This window comes from Artemia sp. Qi Xiang Cuo, chromosome 1, assembly GCF_049724085.1.
Source record: "Artemia sp. Qi Xiang Cuo chromosome 1, ASM4972408v1, whole genome shotgun sequence".
Taxonomy (NCBI): domain Eukaryota; kingdom Metazoa; phylum Arthropoda; class Branchiopoda; order Anostraca; family Artemiidae; genus Artemia; species Artemia sp. Qi Xiang Cuo.
In genome coordinates, this window is record NC_142794.1 from 15,439,638 (window position 1) to 15,458,614 (window position 18,977).

Here is an 18,977-nt window from a genome sequence, read left to right on the forward strand (position 1 = left end):
TTTTTTGTGTATAGAATGTTCACCGACAATAATGTCCTAAATTATGCTAAACTATGATTAAGCATTACAGTATTTCAAATTATCTTCAATAAATAAAACCAGTTAAACTATTTTTAACTATATATGTTGAATACAGTTGACTTTTCAGTGATAGCACTTTTCTAAATTATAAAATAATCCTGACTAGGCATTATTCAAATTTTGAAGCTTTCAGTGTGTCCATAAATCGTGTGGGTTAAAGAAACAAAGGGATCTTCACCTTGCCAAATTTTACCTAAGCACTAGGTATTTTTGGGACGACTTGGTCACTTAAAAAAAAACTTAAAAAATAACTTAAAAAATAACTTAAAAAATAACTTGCTGAAGCTTATTGGTGCAATTTTTGGTTAAATAGAATATTCCCTGGTAATGCTGTCCTAAAAACTATTTAAACTGTTTTAACTTAAAATAAAACCTATTTTAATATTTTAACTATTTTATAAACTATTACATAAACTATTTTAATATTTTAACTTAAAAAGCCTTAAACTATTTTAAGCAATAGTGTATTTCAAGTCATCTTCAATGAATAAAACCGGTTTTAAAACCAGTTAAACCACTTTTAATTCGATTTGTTGAATTTCAAACACTTCGTGGTAACGAAATGTAAGTAAGGAGCGACCCGGCTCAATGGTAACCGAAACTCTAGAAAACGGGTTTTTGATACCAATAGATACATCAAAAGAATCAAATTTTAGTGCTGATTTCGAATATATAATTTTCATCAAGTTTAGTGCTACCCATTAAAAGTTACGCGCCTGAGAAAATTTTGGCTGATTTTCAAAAAAAGGGGGAAAGACCCCCTAAAAGTTATAGAACCTTAATGAAAATCATACCATCATATTCAGCGTATTAGAGAACCCTACTGTAGAGGTTTCAAGCTCCTATCTACAAAAATGTGGAATTTTCCATTTTTTGCCAGAAGAAAGATCACGGATGCGTGTTTATTTTTTTTTATTTTTTTTTTTTTCCCCAGGGGTGATCGTATCGACCCAGTGGTCCTAGAATATCGTGGGAGGGCTCATTGGAACGGAAATTAAAAGTTCTAGTGCCCTTTTTAAGTGACAAAAAAAATGGAGGGCAACTAGGCCCCCTCCTACGCTTATTGTTTCCCAAAGTCACCCGATCAAAATTTTGAGATAGCCATTTTGTTCAGCATGGTCGAAAATACGATAAATATGACTTTTAGGATGACTTAATCCCCCGAAGTTCCCAGAGGGAGGGCTAAAAGTTATGAACTTTACCCAATGCTAACATATAGTATTGGTTATTGGGAAGTATACAGAAGTTTTCTGGAGGTTTTTTTTCTGGTTGTGGGAGGGAAGGGTGGGTCGGTGGTTATGTTGGAGGATCTGTCCATCAAGGAAGTTTTCATGGGGGAAGGGAAATTGCCATGAAGGGGGCGCCGGACTTGCCAGCATTATTTATTGGTTATTGGAAAGTATACAACCATTTTCAGGAAGGATTTATTCTGAAGGGGGGGGCTAGAGGAGGGGGTTACTCTGGAGAATGTTTCTGTGGAGGATGTTTCTTTGGGGTAAGGGACATTTCTATGAAGGGGGCGCCGGATTTCCACTCATTATTTAAAAAAAGACCAGAAATTAAATAAAAAAAAACAAGTTTTTTCAAATAAAATGTAATAATTAATATTAGAACTTAAAAAGAACAGAAATTATAACGTATGTGAGGGGGTTCTCCCCCAAGTCAATACCTCGCTCTTTACGCTACAGTTTTATTTTAGTGCTTTCAAAAGAGCTATCTATTCTAAATAAACGGCCTTTGTTATTCTGGGTTTTTTTAATAAATTTTTTTTTAATTTTTAACGTAAAGAGCGTGTTATTGACTAAGGGTAGAACCCCCTCATATACGTAATAACATATACGTAATAAAAAAAAACAATAAAAAAACAAGCGATACGGCTCAATAGTAATCAAAACTTTTAAAAACGGAATTTTGATGTCAATAAATGTATCAAAAGAATGTGTTTATCATGCTGATGCTAAATATATAAATTTTAATAAGTTTAGTATTGCTCATCAAAGGCTACGAGCCTGAGAAAATTTACTCGATTTTTTAAAGAGGGGGGAAACATCCCCTACAAGTGAAAGAATTTTAATGAAAATCACACCGTCAGATTCAGCGTATCAGAAAACCCTATTATATAGGCTTCAAGCTCATATCTGCAAAAATCTGCAACTTTGTATTTTTTGCCAGAAGAAAAATATACGAATATAGAAGTTAGGTACTTAAGTTAATTTGTAAAGACATCAATTTAGCAAAATAAAATTAAAATTTTTATGAAAATAAAAGATTCATTAAATAAAAAAACATAATAAATTAAATAAAAAAAAAAAACTTTTTTAAACTGAAAGTAAGGAGTGACATTAAAACTTAAAAACGAACAGAAATTATTCCGTATATGAAAGGGGCTGTCCCCTCCTCAGCACCTCGCTCTTTACGCTAAAATTTGACTCTGTCTCACGACTTTATTATTTAAAACAATAAAAAACTTTAGCGTTAAAATCGAGGCGTTGAGGAGGGGACAGCCCCTTTCATATACGGAATAATTACATTTCAACTGAAATGTAAGAAGGAATATTAGAACTTAAAACGAACAGAAATTATAACGTATGTGATGGGGTTTTCCCCCAAGTCAATACCTCGCTCTTTACGCTACAGTTTTTTTTAGTGCTTTCGAAAGACCTATCTATTCTAATTCAACGGCCTTTGTGATTCAGGGGTTTGGGGCTGTCCCCTCCTCAACGCATCGCTCTTTACGCTAAAGTTTGACTCCGTCTCACAACTTTATTTTCAAAAACAATAAAAAACTTTAGCGTAAAGAGCGAAGCGTTGAGGAGGGGACAGCCCCTTTCATATACGGAATAATTACATTTCAAATGAAATGTAAGAAGGAATATTAGAACTTAAAACGAACAGAAATTATATCATATGTGAGGGGGTTCTCCCCCAAGTCAATACCTCGCTCTTTACGCTACAGTTTTTTTTTAGTGCTTTCAAAAGAGCTATCTATTCTAATTACACGGCCTTTGTGATTCAGGGGTTTGCGAATCAAATTTTTTTTTTAACTTTTAACGTAAAGAGCGTGGTATTGACTAAGGGCGGAGCCCCCTCAAATACGTAATAACATATATGTAATAAAAAAAAAAAATAAAAAAACAAGCGATACGGCTCAATAGTAATCGAAACTTTTAAAAACGGAATTTTGATGTCACTAAATGTATAAAAAGAATGTGTTTATAATGTTGATTCTAAATATGTAAATTTTATTACGTTTAGTATAACTCATCAAAGGCTACGAGCCTGATAGAATTTACTCGAATTTTTAAAGAGGGGGGAAACATCCCCTACAAGTGAAAGAATTTTAATGAAAATCACACCGTCAGATTCAGCGTATCAGAAAACCCTATTACATAGGTTTCAAGCTCATATCTGCAAAAATCTGCAACTTTGTATTTTTTGCCAGAAGAAAAATATACGAATATAGAAGTAAGTTACGTAAGTTAATTTGTAAAGACATCCATTTAGCAAAAGAAAAGTAAAATTTTTATGCAAATAAAAGCTGCATTAACTAAAAAACGATCAGAAATTAAATAAAAAAAACAAGTTTTTTAAACTGAAAGTAAGGAGCGACATTAAAACTTAAAACGAACAGAAATTATTCCGTATATGAAAGGGCTGTCCCCTCCTCAACGCCTCGCTCTTTACGCTAAATTTTGACTCTGTCTCAAAAATTTATTTTTTAAAAAAATAAAAAACTTTAGAGTAAAGAGCGAGGAGTTGAGGAGGGGACAGCCTCTTTCATATACGGAATAATTTATGTTCGTTTTAAGTTTTAATGTCGCTCCTTACTTACAGTTTAAAAAACTTGTTTTTTTTATTTAATAACTGATAAGATCAAATTGACTTTGTATTCAGTGATGGTCCAGTTTTAAATTCTGAAAAATAAATTGAACAGGCAATTCTCAAACTTTATCAAATAAAAAAATGTTTTCTTACAACTGAAAATAAGGAGCAGCATTAAAACTTAAAACGAACAAAAATTATTCTGTATATGAGGAGGGCTACCCCTTCCTCGACCCTCGCTCTTTACGCTATTTTCTAAGTTCTTTAAAAACACTTCTCATTTCAAATTAACGGGCTTTGTGATCGAGTAGTCCTTCCAAATGAAAAGTCATACTTTAACGTAAAGATTGAGGTTTGAGGAAGGTGTAGCCCCCTCTCATATACAGAACAATTTTTGTTCGTTTTAAGTTTTATTGTTGCTCTTTATTTTCAGTGGAAAAAAATTAATTCAATTTCTGACCGTTTTTCAAATCATGCTAGGAGCCCCCCCCCCCCCCGCGTAACTTATTATCTAAAAAATTCTTCCCCGGAAACTCTCCTCCCCGAGTCACTCCTTACTTACGGTTCGTTACCACAAGCTATTTGAAAATTTTCAGTAGGTAGATTAAAATGGCTGGGTTAAAGGATACAAAGATATTTTTGACTTACCAAATCTTGCCTTGGCAGTAATAGTCTTGCTGGGACTACTTGGTTCCCCAGGACCTGCTTTATTGACAGCTACAACTCTGAACTGATAGTCAACTCCTTCTATAAGATTCAAAACTTTTCCTGAACAAACAGGGGAAGTGATCTCAGCTGCCTTTTCCCATATGACACTGTATCTGTCTTTCTTCTCGATTATATATCCTGTGATTGGTGATCCACCATCATTTTCTGGTGCCCTCCATGCTAGTTCAGCATGTGACTGACTCCAATCAGTAGCTTCAGGTATTCCTGGAGAGCCAGGTACAGTAAAAGGATCTTTGGCTACAATTGGTGCAAGAGTTTCTAGTGGCTCGGATTCACCTTCTTTGTTAACTGCTTTAACTCTGAACTCATATTCATGACCAGGAACTAAGCCAATAACTTCTAACTCAGGGTCCTTTGTCCTTTCTACAGGAATCCAGACACCTAGCTCAGGATCATATTTTTCCACAATATATTCTTCAATCGGCAAGCCACCATCATCTTTTGGTTTTTTCCATTTCAACTTACAGCCATCTTTGTGGATATCTGATACCTCAAGCGGTCCTTCAGGTTTAGATGGCTTGCTTATAACTGTAACTTCCACTTCAGCTGTATCAGATCCATATTTATTGGAGGCAACAATCACATATATTCCGGTATCTTTCCTTTCAGAACGTTCAGCGAACAATTTAGTATTGTATGGAATATTTTCAATTCGCTTATTACGTGTTGACTGAACAGGCCTATTATCCAGAGTCCAAACAACATCTGGTACAGGTTCACCAGTTACTTTGACATCGAATACAAATGGCTCACCTTCATGGACAGTAATAGATCGAAGATTTTTTCTATCAATCTTGGGTGCTAGCTTACGAGGCTTGGCAGTGATTGGCTTCGTTGTACCTGATGGTTCACCAGGACCCGCCTCGTTGAGTGCACGGACGCGGAAAAGATATATTTCTCCTTCTTCAAGGTTTTCAGCTTTGCCCTTACATTCTGGACCTCTAACTTCACCGCATTTCACCCATTTATTCCCACCTTTTTCACATTTCTCAATAGCATAGCCAGTAACAGGTGAACCGCCATCAGAGGTAGGGGGTATCCATCGAAGTTCAACGAAATGCTTATCCCAATCAGTTGGTTCAGGGGTTCCTGGTACTCCTGGTGGGTCAAATGGATTTTTCGCTATAATGCTTGTCTCAGCTTCTAATGGTTCAAACTCACCTTCTGCATTGACAGCTGAGACACGGAACTTGTATTCATTTCCTGGAACCAAGTTATTTACTTCCATTTTCGCTTCCTTAGTTCTAGCAACGGGTACCCATCTTCCAGTATCCATATCCATTTTTTCAACAACATAATGGTCAATCGGAGCACCCCCATCATCCTCGGGTGGATTCCATTTTAAGTTACATCCTTCTTTATGTACGTCTGTTATTTTAAGGGGACCTCCTGGTGAGCCTGGTTTGTCTATTATTGTAACTTCGATAGTTACTTCATCTCGCCCACAAGCATTTTCAGCCTTTACAACGTAGGTACCAGAGTTTGCCCTTGTGGCTCCAGTCACAAATAGCTTGGCCCTATTCTTTTCTTTGCATTCTGGATTAACATTATCCTTTTGTTCAATCCTACCTTTGTTTAAAAACCATGAAATAACAGGTGTGGGCTCACCTATAACCTGTGCATCAAGTTTAACGTTAGTTCCAGCTCTGATGGTCATGCTTTTTAAATTTGTACGATCAATTCTAGGTGGTAAGTTTCTTGCTTTGCATACAACAGGATCGCTTGGCTCACTTGGCTTGGAAGGGCCTGCTTTATTGACTGCCTTTACGCGAAAAGTATATTCCATGCCTTCAATGAGGTCTGGAACTCTAGCTTCACATTTGTTACCAATAAATTCTCCAGCTTTTTGCCACTTGGTACTATACTGGTCCTTCTTTTCAATAATATATGATGTAATCTGGGCTCCACCGTCTAATTTGGGTGGGGACCATTTTAAATCAACATGGTTCCTATCCCAGTCTTTTGGTGTTGGTTTTCCGGGTTTGTCCGGCTCATCATATGGATTTTTAGCCAACGTAGCAGCATCTGTTTCCAAGGGATCTGACTCTCCTTCTGGATTAACAGCTCTAACACGGAATTGATATTCTTTCCCTTCATTAAGTCCAGTGACATCGGCTTCCGTGCCTTTGGTAGTAGTAACAGGAACCCATCTTCCAGTGTCAGTGTCCATTCTCTCAACGACAAAACTTTCCACCGGTTCACCTCCATCATCTTCTGGAGGCTCCCATTTAAGTTTACATCCATCGGCAACGACATCACTGACTTTCAGAGGACCTTTTGGCTTGGACGGCTTACTTAGTACAGTCAAATCTAGTTCTGCTTCATCAGTTCCTGAATCATTCTTAGCAGTTATTATATATATACCTTTGTCCGACCGCTTGACTTTTTGGATATAAAATGTTGTTTTATTCTCTTCATTTGTTATTTTGACACGATCCAGAGAAGTTAATTGCTTCTCCATGAAGAACCAGAGGACTTGAGGAGCAGGCTCTCCCGAAATATTTATGTCCAATCGTAGCATTTGCCCACTTCTAATTGTCACCTTTTGTAGGTTTTTACGGTCAATACGAGGTGCCAAAAATCGTGGCTTAGCAATTATAGACTTTGACATGTCACTAGGTTCACTATCACCAGCTTTGTTCTGGGCCACGATTCTGAACTCATACTCATGACCTTCTTCAATATCAGTAACCGTGCCCATTGTTCTATCTCCAGGGACTTTCAAACAATCAACCCAGCCTCTTCCGTCTTTATCTCGTTTTTGAACCACATAATTGGTTATAGGAGCACCACCATCTGACTTAGGAGGACTCCATCTCAGTTCAACAAAATCTTTGTCCCAGTTAGTAGCCTCAGGTCGTCCTGGTTTACCTGGAGGATCAAATGGATTCTTAGCTATTATTGGTTCCTCACATTCCAGCTCTTCAGATTCACCTTCCTTATTAACAGCTTTAACCCGGAATTTGTATTTTTTACCTTCTTGCAATCCAGTAATCTCAGCTTCTGGAGCTAGAGACTGACCAGCAGGCATCCACTGACCAGTTATTGGGTCAAGCTTTTCAATTTCATAATATTCAATAGGACTACCTCCGTCATCTTGAGGTTTTTTCCATTTGAGCTTGCAACCATTTTTCTTTACATCTGAGACTTCCAGAGGACCTTTAGGTTTGCTTGGTTTTCCAAGGAAAGTAATCTCTACTTGAGCTTCGTCTTCTCCTTGAGAATTTTTTGCATTGATAGTGTAGACTCCACTATATGCCCTTTTGGCTTTTAAGAAAAGCAACTTAGTATTATAGTCAATGTTATCCACTCGAATATCATCATCTGATTCTAATGCTTGCCCTTTAAAAGACCATGTGATTGTAGGAGCAGGTTCACCAGCGACGTTTATATCAAATACTAGCTGCTGATTAGTCTTAGCAATTGTGTTTTGAAGGTTAGTTCTGTCTATTTTTGGTTTGAGGAAACGAGCCTTTGCAGTATGTGGTGCTGTGGAGTCACTAGGCTCTCCGAGTCCAGCTTTGTTAACGGCTCTAACACGGAACTCGTACCTATTACCTTCTTCAAGGCCTTTAACATCAGCTTGACAAACATTTCCTCGAACTTCAGCACACTTAGTAAATGCACCTCCAAACTTGTCCATCATTTCTATTACATAGCCGGTAATTGGAGCACCACCGTCACGGCGGGGTTTTTCCCATTTTAGTTTGACTGTTGTCTCCCACCAGTCAACAATATCTGGAATGCCTGGTGGACCTGGAATGTCAAATGGATTCTTTGCGAGAATTGCTGAATCGGTTTCCAGTGGTTCTGAATCCCCTTCTTCATTTGTTGCTTTAACTCGGAAATTGTATTTCTTGCCTTGTTCTAGACCAGTAACATCAATCTCGGTTTTGTCACCATCAACCCTAACAAATAAAAAATGTTTTAGAGAAAAAAAAAATGAAAATTATGAAACCAGAGGCATTCATTTTAGCACGACTTCAGTTTCAAATTTATTTAAAACTTAGCTTCTCATTAGTAGAATTTAGTCCTTCTTACATCATGAATTACACCATCATCTTACACCATTATACAATGCATTTCTCTAGATTAGATCCTCATTTCATTTTCGTTTTTAGGTAGACATTTTAAGAGTGAAGACATTTCATATCTAAAATTCAGAAAAGGCCCTTGTAGCCTAAATGAATAAATCAGGTTTTTAAAATTAATAGAATTCATATTTTAGTTAATAATTTTTTTTTTGTTTATACCTGCAAGAGCTAACGACAATAAACAACGAAACAACAGAAAAAAGTGCCAAAACAACAAAAAAAAACAGTGAAAAAAAGTGCCAACCAAAATGAAAATGAAGTCTGATTGTTGAAATTGCTTTAATGTAAACTATAAAACCATTTATGTCTTTAGAAATCAGAAAAATCAGGAATTCTTTAGTTAATAAAAAGACTATCATAACCAATTATGTAGTCTCTGGTTGTAGCAGGCACCTAATTTGAAAAAAATAAACATGGGCACCAACCTAAAAAACATGGTACCAAACATCTTAAAACGTATTGCTATCTTTTGAAGGTGTCGCCGTCTTAGGGAATGAACAGATCGTTGGTGTTTGAATTTTTACGAACAAAACGCGTTGTTATTTATTTCACGGTTAAACAAGACAACAATGAATAAGATGGGGTACTCTAGATACTTAGTAATGTTGAAACAGTCGAAAGAAAAATCTTAGAAAGTAGTGGTTACTAGTTATACCTGGTAGACCTGATAATTCCAAGGACATTAAATATTTTTATTTTGATGTCCTTCGTAATTCAAGCAATTTGGTCAGAATTTTATAATAAGTTTTCAAATCACTGCATAAGTAGTGTATGGTAAAATAAACACTTAGAAATATTAACCAATCACGATGAAAATAAAAACTTCACTTACAATAGTCATTCGAAAAAATAAGAAAATAAATTATAGTTGGACCAAAATTCAGTTAAATTTTTCAAATGCTTCTATTGCTAAGTTGTTGTTTTTTTCTGTTTTTTTTTTTTGGGGGGGGGGGTTAATTAAATGGGCCCTTTTGGGTTGAACGTTGGTTCCTTAAATGAGTCGGTTAACATTTCTTTCTTTTGGACAGTCTTAAATCTAAAATTTGTGCAAGTTCTAGGGTTGAATTTTGTTATGTATCAAACTATTAGTCTACTTCATTACTTATTTTCAGCAATATTGGTTAAAACGATGATTTCTGTCTTTTTTTGTTGTTGAAGCAATGAAAAATTAAAGTACTCTGCTCAAACAAAAACTGTTTTCAGTAAAGCACAAATGACATTCTGGTCTTTAGAAGGCTTAGGGAGCGTTAGCCCCTATTCCTCTGTGATGATGTCTATTCGTTTTAAGCTAGGCTTGATTATTCAGCTTAATTTTTTACTCCTTTTGGGTTTCATTTATTCACTGATACTAATTTCTGCTTGTTTTTAATTTGAATTATATTTTTACTTTATTCCTCGAAAAAACTTTACCTCATTTCTAAAATCAAGAAATAACCCCCCCCCCCCATACAGGTCAATATGTACGTTTTTAAATTTATTAAAAAACATCATCAAAACACTGTTATATCTGTCTAGTTTGAGAGTATCAGCAGATGGCCAGGGATGTAAGCAGACTCCCCCTTCCCAAAATATTAACGTCCTTATAATTTTATCCAAAGAGTATGGGTATCTTACAAGAGTTGGAACTGGAACTAGTGTCGCAAAAGGTAACCCTCAATACCATCTAACGTTATGTAACACTTGGTACTTTTTCAGAATAATAAAAAAAATAATTAATTTAATTTGTTTAGTCGGTAAAATTAGTGTACTGATAAGTTTTTGATCTCAGTTTCTGATAGAAAACGACTACAAAGCTCGGAAAAAGCCAAGTGTCACCAAATATTAGATGGCGTTGATATTTTTTGCCGAGACTAGCACCAATTTTGACTCTTATAAGTTATCAATGCTTTTGATCTTATCAGCAATGTCTTATGATTTTGAAATATTTTCGTATTTCTTACTGATCCCTCCCTCAAACTCTTCAAACATGCTTGCATATACATAATTTTCCAAAACGAATATCACAAAGTTTGGTTACCTGCCAACAGGCACCCATTTTCCAGTGCCAGCTTCTTGCTTTTCAACAGTATAAGAGGTGATAGGTAGTCCACCATCGTCTTTGGGCTTGTCCCATTTCAGTGTGCAGCTTTCTTTCGTGACATCTTTTACCTCCAGTGGCCCTTCCGGATGGCTTGGTTTTCCTAAGACAGTCACTTCAACGGTGGCTTCGTCTTTTCCGGAGTCATTTTCTGCCATAAGTGTGTAGATTCCGGTATTTTTTCGGACAGTATCTGAAATCCAAATTTTTGTGTTGTAGGGTTCATGCTCAATCTTAATTTGAGAGTTGTTTTCAAGTTCTATTTTGTTAAGGATCCAAGTAGTTTTTGGTGCCGGTTCGCCTTTGACATCAACGTCGAACTTTACAATTTGTCCTGCTCTGACTATAACGTTTTTCAGTTTGTCACGATTGATTCTTGGTTTAAGGAATCGAGCTTTGGCAGTGTGAGGCTCAGTTGCATCACCTGGCTCACCTGGACCTGCTTTGTTTACAGCTTTAACACGGAACTGATACTGCTGACCTTCTCTTAGTCCCAAGACTTGAGCTTCGCAGCTTGCGTCATCAGTTGTAAAGAAGTCTTCCCAAACAGATCCAAGTTTTTCTTTCTTTTCAACGATATACGAAGTAATCCTTGAGCCACCATCTGATTTAGGGGCTGTCCATTTCAGATTTACGCGATTTACATCCCAGTCTACAATTTGAGGTATGCTTGGCCTGCCAGGCACATCAAATGGATTTTTAGCTTTTGTTGACTTTTCAGTCTCAAGAGGTTCAGAATCACCTTCATCATTTATGGCTTTTACTCTGAACTGATAATCTTTGCCTTCTTGAAGCCCAGAAACATCAAAGTTTGTATCTTTGGTTTTGCCCATTGGAACCCATCTTCCAGTTGCTGTATCTAATTTCTCTAACGCATAGCCAGTTACAGGCATACCTCCATCATCTTCTGGAGGTTCCCATTTGAGCTTACACCCATTTTTAGTAACATTATCAACCTTAAGCGGCCCCTTGGGCTTACCTGGTGTGGCTAGAATAACTACTTCTACTTCTGCCTCATCCTTACCATGGTCATTTTCAGCACGTATCATATATTTACCTGAATTTTTCCTTTTTGAGTCAATAATTGTGAATTTTGTGTTGTAATCCACGTTGACAATTTCAACATTAGTCTCTTCAACAACTTTATCGCCAAGCAGCCAAGTGATGGTTGGGGCTGGCTCACCTTTAACGTTAACATCGAACTTAACGACTTTACCAGCTTTTACAATGACTTGTTTCAAGTTAGTGCGGTCAATACGTGGTTTTAACATTTTATGCTTCACAAGGTGATTCTTCGTTGCATCAGAGGGTGGTGAAGGTCCGGCTTTGTTTACGGCAACAATTCTAAATTGGTACTCTCCACGCTCTTTGAGATCAATAACTTTGGCTTCAAGTTTATCAGCTGGTACTTCACCGGCTTTTTCCCAGTCAGGCTTGTATCTGTCTTTCTTTTCTATAACATATTTCAAAATAGGTGCACCACCGTCTGATGATGGCGAAGTCCATTTAAGGTCAACACTTGCATTGTCATAGTCAGTGATTTCTGGGGTACCAGGAGCAGTAGGCTCATCAAATGGATTCTTAGCAACTGTGCTCATCTCAGTAACAAGATGGTCCGATTCCCCTTCGTCGTTGATGGCACAAACTCGAAAATCGTATTCATGACCGGGTTCTAAGCCAGTGACAATGTATGTCGGGGGACTTCTTTCTCCAGTAACACGACCAACGCGCACCCATTTTCCAGTGGCCTTGTCTTTCTTTTCAATTTCATACTCTCTAATTGGCATGCCACCATCATCTTCTGGTCTTGCCCATTGCAACTTACAACCCTCTTTGGATACTTCAGTTACTTCTAGTGGCCCTTTGGGCTTTGACGGTCTTCCAAGAACAATTAGTTCGATTGTTTCTTGATCAATTCCATTTACATTTTCTGCCTTCAAAGTATATTTTCCAGCATCTTTTCGATCAATGTCCTTTAAAGTAAAATCTGTGTGGTAATCTGTATTTTCGATGAGTATTCTCTCTGTATTGGTTAGAGGAATGCCATCTCTCCAAATCCAGGCAATTGTTGGAGGTGGCTCTCCCCGCACATCAACCGACCATTTATGTGTCCTTCCAGCCTTAATAGTTAATTGCCTCAAGTTTGTTCTGTCAATTCTCGGCTTCAAGTTCTTATGTTTGACTGTATGCGGATCTGATGGATCGGATGGCTCGCCTGTACCAGCCTTATTGACGCCTCTAACTCTGAAGGTAAAAACCTCTCCTTCTTTGAAACCATCAATCTTTGCTTTTTCATCACTGTTTTTCGTTACATGAATTTCTTTCCACTCAACAGATAATCTATCCTTTGCTTCAATGATATAGTGGGTGACAGGTCTACCACCGTCAGCTTCTGGCTTTGTCCATTGTAAAGTAACGCTATTGACATCGTAATCAATAACAGCAGGCTTTCCTGGACGCCCTGGCTCATCATACGGGTTCCTTGCAAGAATTGGTTCTTCAGTCTCCAAAGGTTCGGATTCCCCTTCTTTGTTAACGGCTTTAACTCGAAACTTGTATTTCTTCTTGGGCGTAAGACCTTCAGCTGTGAAAGTATTAGCATCTTTGCCAACCTGAAATTAATTAAAGGATACGTCAAAAAAACATTTTAAGGCCATTTTTAAATAATGCGATTTGAATTTGACAACATAAAACTTTGGCTTTATAAAATTGTGAAATTAGTTACAGTATAAACATTTTAAAACTACTTTAAGATAATGAGACTAAAACTCAACCTCGATTTGTTACGTAAAAGGTGTCTGTTCCGTAAAAACTTGATCTGTTAAGCAAAAGGTGATTATCGAAATTCAGACAAAAAGAAAACAAAATAATAAAAAAAAATGAATAATAAAAAAAAAAATAATAAAAATTGGTGGAATTAGTTCTGAGTGAACAAAACTTGACTACCTCAGACTTTAATCTTAATTATTGGCATATTTAGACCGCAAGATGAACTATTACGTACAAAATTGCTAAATGTACACATTGAACGTTAAACCAATTTTGAAGGAATACAACTTAACTACACCGGTTCTAGTTCTTCGGCTTAAATTAGAAATAGGAGTTTTTAGAAATTTTCAATAAAAATAATTCAATTTTGATCGTATAAATTTTGAGCTGATATTAGCACTTCAGTATAGCAAGACATTATTTGAATTAATAATTATTTTCTATTCTATGCTCACGTGGCACCAATGCACCAAAGTTTGATTTTATAAAACGTGATTTGTTATTAGCACTTGAACATGACATGACACTACTTGGATTAACAACTATTTTCTGTTTTACACTTTTAATTTTACGTTACACACGAAAAAAGTACGTCAGTCATGAGAGCAAGTTATGTTAGCACGCTGAAACTTTTGTTAATCAGTTATTTCTGAAAAGCAATTATGTTACTAATAAAAAAAAAACGCTTATTTATAAGAGCACCTAGTGTGAATGCATTGTAAAACTTTCTACACAATGCCCTATAGCTTAAAAAGATCTTAACAATATCTACAAGGAAGGTAATTCAAGAAAACGGTGTCAGAGAATTCTGGGAGATGATGTAGTAACATAGAAGGTGCCCAAAAAAGATCACCAATGCACCAAAATTGACACGGTAGCGTTTATTTAGTAGTTTTGCGAGAGAATGACCACTACGGTATCAAATTGTAAGGTAAATCTGAGGTTTTCACTAAAATCGATTCATCAACACCAGTGAAAACGGTTTTCACCTGAGAAACCGTTTTACCTGAGAATCATCAAAACGGTTTGATGATTTTGTAACCCGAATGTTTCTAAATTCGGTTTGACAGCTTGTTAATTCTGGTGCCCAAAAAAATCGGAATAATTGGATTTCAGTTCTGACAATATTTTTATTGGGTTCTGAGCGGGCCAAACTTTTCCTGTATTTTCTGTATTTCCTGTACTTGTCCAAACTTTTCAATACTCTTTGGCCAGAAATGCTCAAGTGGCTTTGTCCTTCTGTGAGTTGTTAGTAGTAGTATTAATAGTGCTTGTTGTAATAAGGTTTGACCTTATGATCCTGAGCCTTGAGCGGGCCGAACTTTTCCTGCATTTTCTGTATTTCCTGTATTCCTGTACTTGTCTAAACTTTTCCATACTCTTTGGCCAGAAATGCTCAAGTGGCTTTGTCCTTCTGTGAGTTGTTAGTAGCAGTATTAATAGTGCTTGTTGTAATAAGGTTTGACCTTATAACCCTGAGCCCAGAGCGGGCCGAAATTTTCCTGCATTTTCTGTGTTTCCTGTATTCCTGTGCTTGTCCAAACTTTTCCATACTCTTTGGCCAGAAATGCTCAAGTGTCTTTGTCCTTCTGTGAGTTGTTAGTAGTAGTATTTATAGTTCTAGTTGTAATAAGGTTTGACCTTATGACCCTGAGCGGGCCGACCTTTTCCTGCATTTTCTGTATTTCCTGTATTCCTGTACTTATCCAAGCTTTTCCATACTCTTTGGCCAAAAATGCTCAAGTGGCTTTGTCCTTCTGTAAGTTGTTAGTAGGAGTATTAATAAGGCTCGTTGTAATAAGGTTTGACCTTATAGCCCTGAGCGAAGAGCGAGCCAAACTTTTCCTGCCTTTTCCCTCAGTTAATGCAACCACAAGTACTTTGTAGCACACAAGAATGTTATAATATGAAGGGTATGTATTTCTAGCCCAAGATGTATTTCTATAATATGAAGGGTATGTATTTCTAGCCCAAGATGTATTTCTATAATATGAAGGGTATGTATTTCTAGCCCAAGATGTATGGGTAACTTATAAGAATAGGAACTGGCGTTAGTGTTTACAAAAAAAAACTATCAACGCAATTATTGTAATTGATATAATTAGGGTAGTAACCTAATAAGTGTCTGATCACAGTTGCTGACAGAAAAAGAATTACAAAGCTTGAAAAATGTCAAATATCACCAAACGCTAGATGGTATCAATGTTTTTTTTATCCATACTGACAAGTAACCTATGCACTTTGTTTCTGGATATTGGAGAGATAGATTGAAGGTAAATCACAAAAGAATATGTGCTCCCTCTTTTCTTCTATCTATTTTTTGTCTTTGTGTTTTCCAAAACAGACTGTTTATGAGAGAAATGATCAAACCGGTACCCATTAGGTTTACATTATATTATCTACATTACTTTATTGATACATACCATCAAAATCACACCGTATCGACCCTTAGCACTTTAGCACCGTATTGGGCATACCCACTTTTAAATACATTTAAATTTATTGGATACTGAAATTAGCATGTTGCCGCCGCGACTTTAGATCCATAGAAGGCCAACATCTAAGTGAATGTGGATGATTTATTCACTGAATTTAGAAACTTTTATAACTGCAGTTTAAAGCTGCTTGTCTCACAGCCTTACCCCTTGAGCAGCACCAATCCTTGTGTCACTCCTTTAGTGGCATAAGGACACATCTTGGCAGTGTTTTAGCCTTAGGTGGCTTTGCCCTTCTGTGTGTTTGTTAGTAACAGCGTTAATAGTACTAGTTGTAATAAGGTTTGACTATGATAAAAACTCAAATTTATTGTTGTGTCGAAAAAATTAAGCTTGCAGTTTTTATCCTAATACAATATGATATTCATAAATGAGTCCTGATATGTCATAATGAGTCATGCTATAGTCATAAATGAGTTCAAAATCATGGAGTGAAACCTCAAATATTTTCTGGAAAACATAAGGAAAGATTGTAGCTACTACACCAAAAGAAGATGCAGAATTTACTTAAAAGGGATATTTGGTATCGGAAAGGGATATTTATTTTTCGATAAAGGGATATCGGAAAGGGTATCGAAAAGGATATTTGGTGCTTAGTATCTAGTAGAAAAATGGCAAACAAGTTACAGACAAAAAAAAGAATTTAGTTGCAATAGACTCGGAAGAAATGTTTACTGCTAAGTAGCTTTTGAAAAATATTATTCATATCTCTGATCCTGAGGTATCCCATGGGTTAGTTAAAAATGGCTTGGCTACTGCCGTTTAAGAGATAATATAAATATTTTTCTGTGTGTAAGTTCGAACATGGCACCCTCGAATTATGGCACGGCAAGAACAACACTTTTATTTAAAATATAAAAATAAAAATGTAAGGGTGAAATATATAGCGAAAGAGAAACACAGGGAGAGAGAGAAAGAGATCAAACAGAAAGAGAGAGTACAAATATAGGTTTGACATATGCTAGTACATTTTCAACTAATTTCTCAAGTGTTGACTTAAAATAAGAAATCAACAAACCTTTAAGAGATTTGATAATCCCATATCCAAAATAAGTTTACTTATTGATAAAGACATTAATAAAAAATTATTTCTTTAATCCGGATACAAAATTTTTAAGAAATTGTAATCGGCCAAGATGCAGAAATTTTGTAAGGCGTTGTAAGTTCTAAAATGTCCATTTTCCAGCAAAGTACCGATTTATTTTGAATAATTTCCCTTATGAAAAGTTTCTATCTTCCCAAGGAGGAAAGGGCAATATTCCCCCCCCCCCTCTACCCCCTTTTTGTACTTATGATTCCGAAAAAACTGGACAAATTAAAATAAATTTTTACATATAACTTACCTCTCCTGCTGGGACCCATCTTCCAGAATCCATATCCATCTTTTCGATAATATAACCAGTGATGTCACTACCACCACTATCCTCTGGCTTATTCCATTTTATTTTAATATGATCTGCTCTGATTTCTTCAGGTTTCAAGGGACCTTTCGGTCTGGTTGGTTTATCTGAATAAAAAAAAAATATATTAATTTTGAATCGACATAGTCAAGGACCTTAATCTAAGACCCCCTTTTTTTACTTTCTGCCATCGTATCTTAAAAATGCTATCATATTTAAACATTTTAATCTTATATTTAAACTTCTGAAAACTTCTTTATTTGCTATTTGTCTAGGTAAACTAAAACTACTTGTTGATAGGCATCAGATCTGTGTCTTTTTCTTGTGAACACAATACACCTTATGGCTTAAAAACTGGGTCTAATATTTGATAGGGAAGAATGGGCTAGGAAATGATGAATAAAGTAATAATCAAGGCCGTATCCAGGATGGAGGTTAAGGGGTTTGAGCCTTCCCCCCGGAATATTGTCCGAATCGTAAAAACGTAACAAAATTGCATATCAAAAAATTTTTATGTGCTTTTTTTTAAGCTATTTGTACCCCCCCCCCTCCACGAAAAAATTTATCCCTCTCTGCGGAAAAATCCTGGATAATCCCTTAGTAATAATATTTAATAGTAAAAAAATATTTCATTTAATGTTTAACAATAAAGAACCTGCCGATGATAACTAAAGTATAGTTTTTCAACAGTCAATCATATAAAATCTGCACACAGGAAATTTAGTTCATCATCTTTTCAGCTGTTTTTCATTTCAATTTGCTGAGAAAGCATCTAAAAAACGAAAAACAGCTTCTATTATCACCTTGGGAGGTTTTGACTCCAATCTTTGTGTTGCATTTGAATTTTCTGTTCAGGCCGCTCAGAAATTATATTCAAACAAAATAAATCCTAGTGACGAGCTAAGGTGGAATTAAAAAGCTTGATATTTTCTAGATCTAAAATAAATTCTTGACTAACATATAAAAAATACTAAATTAATGACAGTTGACTTGTTTCTCCTTACTTGCTCGAGAGTTTTTTTGTTCACTTGGACGTTTTAATATTTATTTTTATATGTTAAATATGCTCTATATATTTATGTATGTTCTTATATTTCAAGTATGTTTAAGAATGTATAAAATTATTTTCTATGTGAAACGAATATATCTCATTTCAACGTCAATGCTGAGCTCATATAACCTACGGTGTCCTGTTTGGAAACAAAACAAATTGACTATTTCCTGAATACACTAAGCCACACATAGAAAGAGAAATGGCAAACGAAGACATAAAAAACCTTAAAATAGCCAAAAAATAGCAAAAAAACAAAATAGCAAAAATAGCAAAAAAATAAATAGGGTAAAATAAATAGAGTAAAAATAGCCAAAAAATAAAAACAGTAAAAAAATAGCTCCATTAAAGTCTTGTAACAGAACTTTTTTGTAATAGATTTTTGCAAGGCATCGTATCTTCTTTTTTAGGCTATTTATAATTTTTATAAGTAAAGTTTTATCAGCTTTTCCCAAACAA

The 18,977-nt window shown here is 35.8% G+C and overlaps 1 protein-coding gene across 1 annotated transcript in view; it reads right to left on the reverse strand.

The window, feature by feature from the left end:
• The window catches only part of bt (projectin protein bent), a 379,904-nt gene that overhangs the window by 68,630 nt on the left and 292,297 nt on the right, over nt 1-18,977 (reverse strand). The window contains 3 exon segments of the mRNA XM_089089036.1: nt 4,552-8,540; nt 10,744-13,415; nt 17,411-17,574. Of these exon segments, the coding sequence (XP_088945162.1) occupies nt 4,552-8,540; nt 10,744-13,415; nt 17,411-17,574 (6,825 nt within the window).